Source organism: Sus scrofa, chromosome 8, assembly GCF_000003025.6.
Source record: "Sus scrofa isolate TJ Tabasco breed Duroc chromosome 8, Sscrofa11.1, whole genome shotgun sequence".
NCBI lineage: Eukaryota > Metazoa > Chordata > Mammalia > Artiodactyla > Suidae > Sus > Sus scrofa.
In genome coordinates, this window is record NC_010450.4 from 55,784,610 (window position 1) to 55,798,686 (window position 14,077).

The following is a 14,077-nucleotide window of genomic DNA, read 5'->3' on the forward strand; positions in this document are numbered from 1 at the left end:
AGCTGGAGTAGCAATTCTAATATCAGACAAAATAGACTTTAAATGAGGAATATTTTGGAGTTCCTGTCATGGTTCAGTGGTTAATGAATCCAACTAGGAAGCGAAGTTGTGGGTTTGATCCCTGGCCTTGCTCAGTGGGTTATGGATCAGGCGTTGCCATGAGCTGTGGTGTAGGTCGCAGACGCAGCTCAGATCCCCTGTTGCTGTGGCTCTGGCGTAGGCCCAGCAGCCACAGCTCCAGTTAGATCCCTAGCCTGGGGACATCCATATGACGTGGGTGCCACCCTAGAAAAAGACAAAAAAAAAAAAAAAAAAAAAAGAGAGACCTGTATTCTGAAAACTATAAGACACTGATGAAAGAAATCAAAGATGACACAAACAGATGGAAAGATATACCATGCTCTTGGATTGAAAGAGTTAATATCAAAATGACTATACTACCCAAGGCAATCTACAGATTCCATGCAATCCCTATCAAATTACCAAGGACATTTTTCACAGAACTCAAACAAAATATTTTAGTTTGTTTGGAAGCACAAAAGACCCAGACTAGCCAAAGACATCCTGAAAAAGAAAAATGGAGCTGGAGGAATCAGGCTCCTGACTTCAGACCATACTACAAAGCAAGAGTCATCAAAACCGTATGGTACTGGCACAAAGACAGACATATAGATCAGAGGAACAGGATAGAAAGCCCGGAATTAGGAGTTCCCAGTTGTGGCTCAGTGGTTAATGAATCCAACTGGGAACCATGAGTTTGCGAGTTCAATCCCTGGCCTTGCTCAGTGGGTTAAGGATCTGGCGTTGCCATGTGCTGTGGTGTAGGTTGCAGATGCGGCTTGGATCTGGCATTTCTGTGGCTCTGGCATATGCCAGTGGCTATACCTCAGATTAGACCCCTAGCCTGGGAACCTCCATGTGCCTCGGGAGTGGCCCAAGAAATGGCAAAGGCAAAAAAAAAAAAAAAAGAAAGCCCGGAATTAAACTGATGCACCTACAGCCAACTAATCTATGACAAAGAGACAAGGATATACAATGGAGAAAGGACAGTTTGTTCAATAAGTGGTGCTGGGAAAACTGGACAGCCACATGGAAAAGAATGAAATTAGAACACTCCCTAACACCATACACAAAAATAAACTCAAAATGGATTAAAGACCTAGATATAAGACCAGATACTATAAAGCTCTTAGAGGAAAACATAGGCCAAACACTCTCTGACATCAACGACAGCAACATCTCCTCAGATCCACCTCTTAGAGTAATGATGGTAAAAGCAAAAACAAACAAATGGGACTTCATTAAACTTAAAAGTTTCTACACAGCAAAGGAAACCCTAAACAAAACAAAAAGGCAACCCACAGAATGGGAGAAAATCTTTGCAACTGAATCAACTGACAAGGGATTCATCTCCAAAATTTATGAACACCTCCTACTGCTCAATACCAAAAAAACAAATAACCCCATGATAAAATGGGCAAAAGATCTAAACAGATGATTCTCCACAGAAAACATACAGATGGCCAAAAAACACTTGAAAAGATGTTCAGCATCACTCATCATTAGAGAAATGCAAGTCAAAACCACTATGAGGTACCACCTTACACCAGCCAGAATGGCCATCATCCAAAAGTCTACAAACAAGAAGTGCTGGAGAGGGTGTGGAGAAAACAGAACCCTATTACACTGTTGGTGGTATTGTACATTAGTGTAACCACTGTGGAAAACAGTATGGAGATGCCTCAGAAAACTAGAAATAGAACTCCCATTTGATCCAGCAATCCCACTCCTGGGCATCTATCCAGAGAAAACCATGGCTGGAAAAGACACATGTACTCCAGTGTTCATTGCAACACTTTTTGCAATAGCCAAGAGGTGGAAACAACCTAAATGTCTATTAGCAGAGGAGTTTATCCAGAAGATGTAGTACATATATATATACACAATGGAATATTACTCAGCCATTAAAAGGAACAAAATACTGGCATTTTTAGCAACATGGATGGACCTAGAAATTATCATGCTAAGTGAAGTCAGCCATACAATGAGACACCAACATCAAATGCTTTCACTGACATGTGGAATCTGAAAAAAGGACAGACTGAACTTCTTTGCAGAACAGATACCGATTCACAGACTTTGAAAAACTTATGGTTTCCAAAGGAGAGAGTTCTGGGGTTGGGGAGGATGGACTGGGGTTGTTGGATGGAAATCCTATAAAATTAGATTGTGATGATCATTCTACAACTATAAATGTAATAAATTCATGGAGTAATTAAAAAAAAGAAAAAAAAGAGAGGGGAATTACGTAGTGATAATGAGGTCGACTCTCCAAGATGTAATGACCCTAAGTGTTTAAAAAGAGCCCGTCCCTCCCTCCCCCCGCCCCGCGGATTCACCTGAGGCTCCGCTCCTTGGGGAGGGCCCGTTAGCTCCTGTGGATCGCTTGTCCCCATAGCAACGGGGAGGGGCCTGGGCGCGGGGCCTGCCTGGAGGCAGCTGTGGCCTGCAAGGTTGGGGCAGGCGGCCCCTGCCTCTGGGCATCTCGGGGCATCCGAGCAGGCGGCCCGCGAGGCGGTCGTCCAGCTGAGCTCCTGGGCTGCCCATGGGGAGCCCAGAGTTTCCGAGCCCTTCTGGGCTGTCGGACGGGTGTCGGACGACAGAGGTAGCCGCTGGCTCCGAATCCCCCCAGAAGCCTTTGGTAGTCAGGATATTCAACGTGCACAACCGGCCAGAGGAGTCCGAGGGGACGGACGAACAGGACCAGAGAGGCGAGAGGGAGGAGCCTGAAGAGTCCGACGAGATCCTCGAGGGCCACGAACACTACGAGCGCCCCAAGCCTTCCAGACACTGTGCACACTACAAGACCCACAAGCCCTCCAAATCCCAGGCACCCTACAAGCCCCGGAAACCCCAGAGCCCCCACGCTCCGAGTAACCCCCACAAGCCCTACGAAGCCCAGCTGCTTCCTGGAGCTGGCGTGATGGTCTCCCCATCTCTGGTGAACAGATTCCAACCGCGGATTCCGCCCTCTTCCCTGAGCGGTAAGTATTGGGGTCCCTCTGGGACACTGACCTGGGGGCTCTCATGGGGAGCATGTGCCTAAGAGGCCCGTTTTGTTTTCAGGGGAGATAACACTTGTGCCATTGATCAGCTGCTTTGCAGTGCTTTATCTTGGGACCTGAGGAGACTCTGATGGGACATCGAGAGTCTGGTCATGAAGCAGAATCTCCTCACCCTGCCCTCACTCCACCTGGTCCCTGTTAATCACTGTCTCTTCTTGTCTAGGCCCCGCTTCAGCCTTCTCTGCAGGCAATCATTGCAGTTGCCGCTTTGAACATATCTTCATGGCAGCACTTAAGGTTTTGTTTTCTATCACTGTCTCTCTCCAACCCAGGGACCAGGTCCTTAACGGGAGGCTATTTTTTCAGTGTTTGGCACACGGTGGTGCTCACTAAATGCTATTGCATTGTTGGAGTTGCAGTAACACAACACTCATTGAATGAGAATTCAGGGAGTACATTTATTGAATGTGTGCTGTATGCTCAGTCTTCACCAAGTTCATGAGAAAACGGCATTGATGGGACTTGGGTCTAAACAACCTCTGCTCTGACAACACTAGCTCACTTAAGACCTCTCATTGATGACCCCAGCCAGAAGTGTTCCTTATCCATACCGGGCTTCCCATCCCTTGGCTGACCACGTGTTATCTCGTGTCCTCCTTGACTGGTCTGTCTGAGCCGAGGCTCTGTCTTTCAGTTGTTCACTTAACAACATCCTCTACCACCAGACCAGCTGTTTGGTTACTTCCCACGCCTCAGCACTGGCTAAACCTACCCCCCCACCCCCACACCCAATGCTGGCATCTGAGCAGCTGATTCTTCCTGGAGCAAATCACACAATCATCCCGTTTTTTTTTTAAATTTCCGTTTCATGACCACAGATCTCCTCTGGTCACGAGGCACTGCCCAGCAAGCCACTTTATTCACCTCGTACAGTTAACTCTAACTCTAAGATGACTAAATGCTTTCTTTTCACTCCTCCAGCCTTCACACCTTTGGCCCTAAACAGCTGAAGCCTTTGCCTCATGCTTGAGAAAACAGACGTGATGTCACGAACTGTCTTGTTTTCTTAGCACCTTCCTCGAATCCGCGCCCCTGGCTGCCTCCTCTCTTGTGTCTCAGCAAATCGTGCCTCTCTCTGAAAAGCAGCTTCCTCCACCTGTGCTCTGCACTCCACTCCTGTCTTGTCTCCTGAGAACTCTTTTTCTTTTGTCTTTTCTAGGGCCACACCCACAACATATGGAAGTTCCCAGGCTAGGGGTCCAGTCGGACCTGTAGCCGCCGGCCTATGCCACAGCCACAGCAGCGTGGATCCAGGCCGCCTCTGTGACCTACACCACAGCTCATGGCAACGCTGGATCCTTAACCCACTGAGCGAGGCCAGGGATCGAACCCACAACTTCATGGTTCCTAGTCGGATTTGTTAAACACTGAGCCATGATGGAAACTCTGTCTCCTGAGAATTTTGTTGGTATAGTCACCCCCTCTCTCTCTGACAGCATCAGTTTCACCCTTTCTGATGACTCCGATCTATGAGCAGACACACAATCTCTAGAATCTTCCATCTGGAAATAACCCTTGACCCAGTGTCTTGCTCAGACCCTTCCTCCCACCATCAGCATGCTTTATCTGCACATCACTGCCGAGCTTGTCATAGAGTTGTCTGCCCTCTCTGCTATCCACCTACTCAGGCTTCCTTTTTCTCTGCTCCTGATATGGTGCTGGTCTCCTGCCCTCTGTCCACCGCTGACCTTGCTGTCATGTCCTGGATGGAGATTTCAGGGTCCATATGGATGATCCCCTTGGCTTCTTAGTTCTTTGATGTCCCCACTTTGAATAAGGGGATCCTTCACCCCGTTCCAGCCCCCACCACACCAGCCTTGGATAATGTCTGTTACTGTACCGTTCCCAAGACCTCTATTTCAGCTACATTCGTCTCTAGCCATGACCTTTCTTTCCAGCTCGCTTACAATTCCTTGTAGTCCCAGTTCTTCAGCTTCGAAGGGATGCGGAATCCGTCGATGCTGTCACCCTTTTATTATGTATCACTGCTTCTTTCTGTCCTATCTCCCCTTACCTGACAGTCCACGGCCCACCTGTGGATTCAGCCCCTTGCAGGTGTTCTTAGCTCCCTGTCTCCCCCTCTGTGATTCATGCCTAGTTAAATCCAATCCTTGCCTGCACTTGAAAACCAGATGATGGCAAGAGAAAACAAACAGCCGTGTTGACTAATCTTTAAATCCGTGACCTTGAACTTCATTGTACTTGCAGTGCTCTCCGTGCTGCTTGGCGATCGTACTGTATTTCCCTCATCTATTTGTTTTCTAACATGGAACCTGTGAAACTGCCAGGTTCTACACAAATCAACTCGACCTTTTCTCCTGTTAGTAATGGACAGACTATCTCTGTTCTTAACCAAAAAAGCCATTCTCTCAACCTGTGTGTTGGATCCCGTCCCACTTAACTTTAAGCTCTTTGCTCCTAAAATCAGGCCCCCTTCTCTCCTGCAATATTTTATCTTGCTCTTTACTGGGTCCTTCCATCAGCACAAGGACATGCAGCAGTAACTCCTATGTTGAAAAACCCAAACCTTCCCTTAACCCTGTGTACCCCTTCAGGTACCACTCCTGTCTCCTCCTTTTTGGAGAAAAATTCCTCAGAATAGTTGTTTACAAGTCGTCATCTCCATTTCCTCTCTTCCATACTTTGAGAACCCATTTAAGCTTTCACCCCTCTGCTCTGCTGAGTGCTCTTATTGAGGTCACAGTGACCTCTGCCCTGACAGCTCAATGGCTCTTTCTTCATCCTCATTGTCCTCATTTGACATCTTCCTTCCCTCCTTCTGGGAAAGCCTAACGTGACTCCTGGGATCCCACTGCCTTCATTGTCGTCCTGCCTCATCAGCAGTTCCCGACTCAGTTTCCTTTGCTTCTCTTCCCAGCCTCTATGCCAAAGTGGGCAATGGCTCAATTTTCTCAGATTCTTTTTTTTTTTAATAATAATTTTTTTTATTTTCCCACTGTACAGCAAGGGGGTCAGGTTATTCTTACATGTATACATTACAATTATATTTTTTCCCCCACCCTTTCTTCTGTTGCTCTCAGATTCTTTAGAACGCTCCACATTTCCAGGATGATGTCGCTAGCTCTGTGGCTTTAACTGTATGCTGATGACTTCCCAGGTTATCCTCAGCCTCAGTTTCTCCCTTTAGCTCCAGAGTTTTGTAATCACCTGTCCCTTTAACATCTCTACTTGAATCATCTCATAGGCATGTAAAGTTTAACATATCCATAACTGAACACTTACTTCTGCACCCAAACTCGCTCTTCCTCCATTGGTCCCTGCTGTAGAAAATGTCCCCATTCATCCAGGTGCTCAGATCAGAAACCTTGAAGTCATTCTTGACACCTGTTTTCCCCTTAAACTTTGCCTCTAAAACCTTAGAAAACCCTAATTTTGAAAGCTGTCATAATGATGACCACTTTTTAACATCTAACCCATCATCATGTCAGCAAGCCACTGCCCTCCCCCACTTGGTTGCTTTGGTGGCCTCCACTCTTGCCCAGGTGCCCTCCCCATGACCTGCTCCCATCAGCTTGTGGCTGGTATAGCTGTCACAGGCCTCCTATAGAATGCACACCGTACACACCTCCCCTGCCCTCACCTCTCCTGAGGTTGGTAATGTAAAGTCCTAAGCAGGCTACCAGATCACTAGATCTAGTCCTAGTACGGGTACTAGATATACTAATGCTAGTGTGCTAGATCATTCTGTCAAAAAGACACTCTTGGCCTGCTCATGGCTCCCCTGCCCCAATTTTAAGACTGCATCTTTGAGATATGGAAGCTCCTCAGCTAGGGGTCAAATTCGAGCTTTGGTCTACACCACAGTCACGGCAACACTGGATCCAAGCCACATCTGTGACCTACACTGCAGCTTGTGGCAACACCAGATCCTTAACCTACTGAGTCTGGGGATGTAACCTGCATCCTCATGGAGACAATGTTGGGTTCTTGACCTGCTGAGCCACAGCAGGAACTCCTGGTCTGCTTGGGTTTTAAACTCCCACACTCACGGACACCTCTGGATATATTGTAGGCATCTCAGATGTAATATACTTTGAGACGGAGGTCTTGATTTTCCTTCTAGTCTTGTTCCTCCCTCAGTCTTCCACCTGGATGCTTCTGGAAAATAGCATCCAGCTGCTGAAGCAAAAAAACAAAAAAACAAACAAAAAAAAAACCCAAACAAACCAAAACCCACCTGTTTCTCTCTGATTCCTTTTTCTTCAGCCTCAAATCCAGTATGTCCAGTGCAGGTTCTGTCCATGTTCTGTCCGGATGACTGCCCGAGTCCATTCACTTACACTGTGACCCCCCTCCCGCCTGTGGTTCACACCTCCCCGGGCTTCTGCAGGAGCTTGCTGCGTGTCTCCTTGATCCTGCTTTTGTTCCCTTCAAGCTCTTTACTCCTCAGCTGGAGTGAGGACTTGAAAGGATCACATATTTCCCATACTACCTGTCCTTCCTGTGGTTTCCCATTGCTTAGCACAAACCCACGCCTTCTGTAGGGCTCTCTGGCTGCACCTGCCACTCTCCTTCCTGTTTGCTCAGCCCCAGTCACACTGGCTGCTTCTCTGTTCCCCTGAAAGGCCTTGCCTCGGCTTCACAATTTTCATGTGTGCGTTTCTGTCTCTAAATGCTTAATGTCTTCCCAGGATCATCTCATGATTAATTCCTGTTCAGGTTTCAGTCCATGTTTCCAGAAGACAGGAAAGCCTACCTTTTAGGGGGTCTTCCCTGCCCATATAGCCCTCCCCACCCTGGCCGTTGACAAAGTAGCTTGATTCAGGGACTCTCTAGCCAAAGTTTTCTAACTCTTCTTTAGAAAAGACTACTTGAAAGCTTCCTGTCTCCTCAGGTTGTCTTCTCAGTTTTCCTTTTTAAAAATTCTGGTAAGTTTTTATGTTAATTCACTAAGCAACTTGTATACATTTATATAATACTTACATCAGGTAGTGTAAACATGAGGCCACATTTAGTCAACGTGTCACTATGCCCCTGCTCACTCGACAGTCCGTCAGGTGGAGACATCTACTAAGATGCTCTGCTGTGTCCTGGGAGGGTTAAGGTGACTGCGTTGTGGCACTTTGGTTGCGTGCACATTTTAGGATGTAATCATCACGTCCTCACTCCTGTCAGTTTATCGAGCATTTACTGTGTTCAGGGCACAGGCTCTGAGCTGTAGATGAAGCAGACATGGATCCCATCTTTGAAGGACTGTCGGTATGGTGGGTCCCTAGCACGTCCCCAGAACCATATAAAGCAGACCGAGTGCCCTCAAGGACCATCACTTCATTTTTCTCAGTTAAATGCTGACCCCTTTTCTTTTATGGCTTCTATTTTGAATCATAATTAGAAAAGTCTTTTTTTACTTCTAGGTGATGAAAGAATTCCCCATGGGTTTTCTTTTCTTAAACATTTACATCTTAGACCTATTTGGAATTTATCCTGGTGTGTGGTGGGAGTTAAAAACTCAGCTTCCTTAGTGCCTGCTTAGTTGCTTGTGCCATCTTGACACTGGTGAAAATGAACAAGAAGCACATATTTGAAAGTAGAGGAAAAAAGTTGCCAAAGCGCAGTCTTAGGAACGTGGGAGGAGGCACAGCTTCTTCATTAGCCCGGGGATGTGGTTTTGAGCCCCAGTTTGCAGGGAGGTGCCAGTTCTTGTTCTCGTTGTTGAGGAGGTAGAAGGGATTTTCCCTCTTCCTGCCTCTGCCTTCTCACCTGCAAGCAGAACCCTCTTGTACGCGCTCCCAATTCTTGCGCACAAGACTCTGAGCTAAGGCAGTACGGGGCACAGTGCTAGGGAGCTGTGCCTAGGAGAGGAGAAAGGAAGGATGAATAGTAGTCATGAGCACAGAGCTAACCTGCCATGTCAGAGGGCCTCTGCTGGCTACACAGTCATGCCTGCTGTAGAACTGGGCTGCTATCTACGGTGGTCTTCAACACCAGCGCACCTGAGACAAGCACCAGGTTTACTTGAGAAAGCCCTGAGGAGGAGTGGAGGTCTTCATACCTTCAGGGAATTCTGCCCTCCGATGCAGAGCAGAGCCTGTGGAGATGCTCCCGAGCTTGTCTCTTCCCAGGTCCCCGTCACCAGGACAGCTGTTCCCTGCAGACACCTTCTCTCTTTCTTTTTTTTTTTTTTTTTTAAACATTAGATAATGTAATGTATTTTCCTTTTTTTTTTTTTTTTTTTTTTTTTTTGTTTTTTGTTGTTGTTGTTGTTGCTATTTCTTGGGCCGCTCCCGCGGCATATGGAGGTTCCCAGGCTAGGGGTTGAATCGGAGCTGCAGCCACTGGCCTACGCCAGAGCCACAGCAACGCGGGATCCGAGCCGCGTCTGCAACCTACACCACACTCACGGCAATGCCGGATCGTCAACCCACTAAGCAAGGGCAGGGACCGAACCCGCAACCTCATGGTTCCTAGTCAGACTTGTTAACCACTGTGCCATGACAGGAACTCCTTCTCTCTTTCTGTCAAGCTCCAGCTGGCCCCTCTCCTGCCTTTCTGCCCCTAGACCTCTTCTGAGACATGTGCTCTGCCTTTTCTTTTTAGGTTGGTGGGATCTCGCTCGGACCTGAGAGTGCGCAGCTCGGACCTGGGCTTTTAGGAGGCAGGGTAGCCGGCAGGTGAATATTTGTGTAACTCATGTTACACAGCGCCTTGCTTCTGTAGTGGCTGGAATCCCCGTGCTTTGCACGCGTGCTTTTCCCGGCAGGTGGCAGCCTCCTCCGCGGTCGGCCTGGAGCACAGACAAGACCAGCCCTGCTGTTGGTCTTGGTGGTAACTGGAGCAGTGTGGTTGGTATTCTGGGGAGTAAACACAGACAAAATGTCCTGGTTGTCTCTGCGAGGGAGACGCTGTTCATCTCAAAATCCTTTCTCGGCTTCTTCCTGTTGGCTTTGGAAGAGAGCCAGACTCTCTGAGGGGGCTCATGGTGTTGTGAGCCTTGCCCTTTTCCCTCCATCGCCGTGACTACAGTCTTGCTGTGCCTTCCCTCATCCAACCCCCACCTTTATGCTTGCTCATTCCTCAGTCTGAGATGCTCCTGCTCTCTTGTTCCCCTTTCTCCCCATCATCCTGGATCTGTCACCTTCCTGGCTCTCAGCTCCACAGGGAGAGGGTCATTTCCTCCCAAGACGCTACCCTGACTTCTGAAACCAGGTGCCCCTTCCTTCTGTGTGTGGTGCATCCCCGTCATGCTAGAGCGTCCTCTTCCTGAAATTGTTCACCTGCTGGTGTCTGTCACCTGAAAGGCAGCTGCCCAAGGCTGACACAGGACCTCATCTTAGCCCTTTTCTAGTCGGAGCTTAGAACAACTAGATGAATTCCACAGAAATCCTTCATATGGACACTGTCTAGACTTATCCAGCTGTTACTGAGCTCACAGAAACCTGCCAGCAAGTATCCTCTATTCAATATTGTCTCTTTTTGCCTCAAAACCACCCTTTGAAATAAGTACTCCGTTGCAGAGGAGGAAACTGAGAGAGAGGAGGTAAGTGGCCTGCCAAAGTTGCACATGCATGCACACGCACACACACACGCACACCACATACACACAGTGCGTGCACACTCACGCACACACTTGCATGCATGCACACACACGTGCACACATGCACACACACCACACACGTACACATAGTAACAGAGCAGAGAGGGCCCAGGCGGTTGCCCACGGTCTGCCCATATCACTCCCCCCCCCACCCCCACCCCATGCTGTGTGCTGTGGGTGACATAGGCTAGGAGGCGGTAGAGGGAAGGAACTCAGTGCAGTGCTCAGTAAACATTTACACCTAGTGGGAGTTCCTGTCATGGCGCAGTGGAAACAAACCTGACTAGGAACCGTGAGATTGAGGGTTCAATCCCTGGCCTTACTTGGTGGGTTAAGGATCCAGCTTTGCTGTGGCTGTGGCATAAGCTGGCGGCTGCAGCTCTGATTAGACCTCTAGCCTGGGAACCTCCATATGCCTCCAGTGTGGCCCTAAAAAGACAGAAAGACCAAAAACAAAAACAAACAAAACATTTACACCTGGTGCGAAGTAACATTGTCTATTCTGTCACCTGTGTGAGAACATTGTATGCTGTGAGGAGAACAGAATCAAGGTGAGTCTTACCACATCCTCTACACACAGGTCTTCCCATTCTTGTATCCCTCTGCAAAGTGTGTTTTTTAGAACTCAGCGTTAATTTTTTCCCTGCAAAATTTGGCTGTGTCTGCAGCATGTGAAAGTTCCCAGGCCAGGGATCCATCCTGTGCCACAGCAGTAACAAGGCCGGGTCCTTACCTGCTGAGCCAGCGGGGAACTCCTGCAAAGCATTTTTGTCTTCGGTTTACAGATGAGAAATCTGAGACTCTGTACTTTGTGGACATGTAATGGTGGGACCAGTGTTCAGATTTCCTATCACTTTGATCCAGAGCCTGTGAAGTGTTGCCGTGGCTCGACAGGTGAGCCCTGGAATGAAAGAGTGAAGGAGGGAGAAGAGAGGTACTGCTGTTACTCCCCGGGAAGATGGAGCCAGGAAGTACATCGTTAGGGTCGGGAGTGGTACTGGACTTGCAGTCAGGAAGGTCTGCCCCTCAGGATGGGCCGGACATGTGAAATCCTGCCCTCACCCCACAGTGCTGGTACTTGACCACTGCTGTGCCCAGGTCACAGCTCCAGCCTCACCCAGAGATTGTATCTCAAGCACGTACTTGGTAGATGAGGAAGCCTGGTACCAGCTGGAGCACTGAGCCAGGGGGGCATCACAGCTGCATTTCTGTTTCCTTCCTACACTGCACACCTCAATGCACAGGTCCAGTGCCAAGAGTCTGGATTTTAATACAGCTGCTTAATTTCATAGAGCAAGATGTTGCTAAAGTGAGATTACTATATATTCTTGAATATAAGGAAATTTGGAAAAAAAAAAAAACTCCAGCCAACTTTTAGGGATGAAGATAAAATAGACAAATGTTTATTTAGAATTATGTTTAGTTATACCTATAAAATTAAATGTTATAAGAGTTCCCACTGTGGTGCAATGGGTTAAGAACCTGACTGCAGCAGCTCGAGTCAATGAGGGGGTGTAGGTTCAATCCCTTCCTGGTACAGTGGGTTAAAGGATCCAGCATTGCTGCAGCTGTGGTGTAGGTTGCAGCTGTGGCTTGGATACAACTCCTGGCCTGAGCACTTCCATATGCTGTGGGTGAGGACATAAAAAGAAAGAAAAAGGAAGGAAGGAAGGAAAGAAAATTTTTTTAAAAATGATGTAATTTAGAATCAGTTTTTTCTTTTTTCCTTTTTTTTTTTTTTTTTTTTTTGGCTGGACCTGAGGCATGCAGAAGTCCTGTGCCAGGGATCAAACCTGTGCCACAGCTGTAACCAGAGCCACAGCCGTGACAACACCAGGTCCTTAACCTGCTGAGCCATGAGGGAACTCCAACATTTCTATTTGCTAAGAAGTTAAAAACAAAATTATCATGATATTATTTATACTGAACAAAATTTACAATTATTCTTTAATACTGTCTAATATTTAAGCTTCCTTAATTGTCTCAAGAGTGTATTTTTACAGTTGGTTCATTTGAGTAAGCTTCAATAAGGGCCATACATTCTCTTTTGTTATACTTTAACGCTAACCCTGATCCTCTCCCCCTTTGAAAAACACCACTTCTTTGTTAGAAAAGTAGGGCAAAACATCCCATATTATGAATTTGATTTGTTCTTTGTGATATATTTAATTTATTCTTCTAGCTCGCATGTTTTTTGCAAAGCATCTATATTAAGAGACTTGGCTTGGATTGAAAATAAAATGTTTTAAGCAATAATTTTTTCCCCTCACCTATGGCATGTGCAAGTTCCTGGGCCAGGGATTGAATCTGTGCCACAGCAGCAACCTGACACACTGCAGTGACAACACCAGATCCTTAACCCGCTGAGCCACCTGGGAGCTCCTGTGATGGCTGTCTGTATCATAACTTCAATTCTTACTGAGTCTAATTTTTGCCTTTGCTTTTCTTTTGCAGATGTTGATCTCTGTGATTTCATAAGGAAACGGTAAGAATACAGATACAGGACCTTTTCCCAGACATTCCTGAGGGCCAGCCTAGCTGGATGGGCCACTCTGTCTGGGGCATTTGCAGTGAAAGCCTATGTTGGGGGTTTTGAGAAGGTTACTCTGCTTTCCCCTTGTCATAAGACCCTTTTCTAGTGGCAGTTCCTGGGGGAGAGGGAGAAGGGAGAAAGCGGTTGAGATGGAGATGTAAGAGAACACTCCTCACACTCACTTGGTGTCTGCTCAGTGCCTATGTGTCACAGAGCAGGGTTGAGCCTCAGGGGACTGGGGATTCTGCATTAACAGTCTCACAGCCTCGTGAGTGGGTTTGTGAAGCTCCAGGTGAACACACCCCAAGCCTCTTGCCTCTGATTCAAATACAGCAGCTAATGACATTTCAGGAAAACGCTCTCTATGAAAAAAGTATGTGTGTGTGTGTATACAGTGTACAAACTAGACACCTCCCTATAATAGATACTTACTCCTGGTTTGGCTAAGATGTACTTTGAAGAGAGAATAGAATCATTGAAGAGAAAATACTGAAGTTCAATGGTTTGTATGGATAAGTTAATAATACCAGATTTTACTTTTTCCCACTCTTCCCCTACCCCCATGTGATATGCCAGGTTCTGGGTATCCACTCTTTTTTTCTTTTTTCATTTTAGGGCCACATCTGAGGCATATGTATGTTCCCAGGCTAGGGGTCTAATCGGGGCTGCAGCTGCCAGCCTACACCACAGCCATAGCCACGCTAGATCCAAGCTGTGCCTACAACCTGCACCACAGCTCATGGCAACCCTGGATCCTTAACCCACTGAGTGAGGTCAGGGATCGAACCCATGACCTCATGGTTCCTAGTCAGATTCATTTCTGCTGCTCCACGACGGGAACTCCTGGGTATGCACGCTTTTAAT

The 14,077-nt window shown here is 47.3% G+C and overlaps 1 protein-coding gene across 1 annotated transcript in view; it reads left to right on the plus strand.

Annotated features, from left to right (window-relative positions):
- Positions 2,606 to 14,077, plus strand: part of THEGL (theg spermatid protein like) — a 43,166-nt gene continuing 31,694 nt past the window's right edge. Inside the window, exons 1-4 of the mRNA XM_021100537.1 lie at positions 2,606 to 3,044; positions 3,289 to 3,362; positions 9,684 to 9,757; positions 9,847 to 9,928. Coding sequence (XP_020956196.1) covers positions 2,606 to 3,044; positions 3,289 to 3,362; positions 9,684 to 9,757; positions 9,847 to 9,928 — 669 coding nt within the window. The remainder of the gene's footprint in view (positions 3,045 to 3,288; positions 3,363 to 9,683; positions 9,758 to 9,846; positions 9,929 to 14,077) is intronic.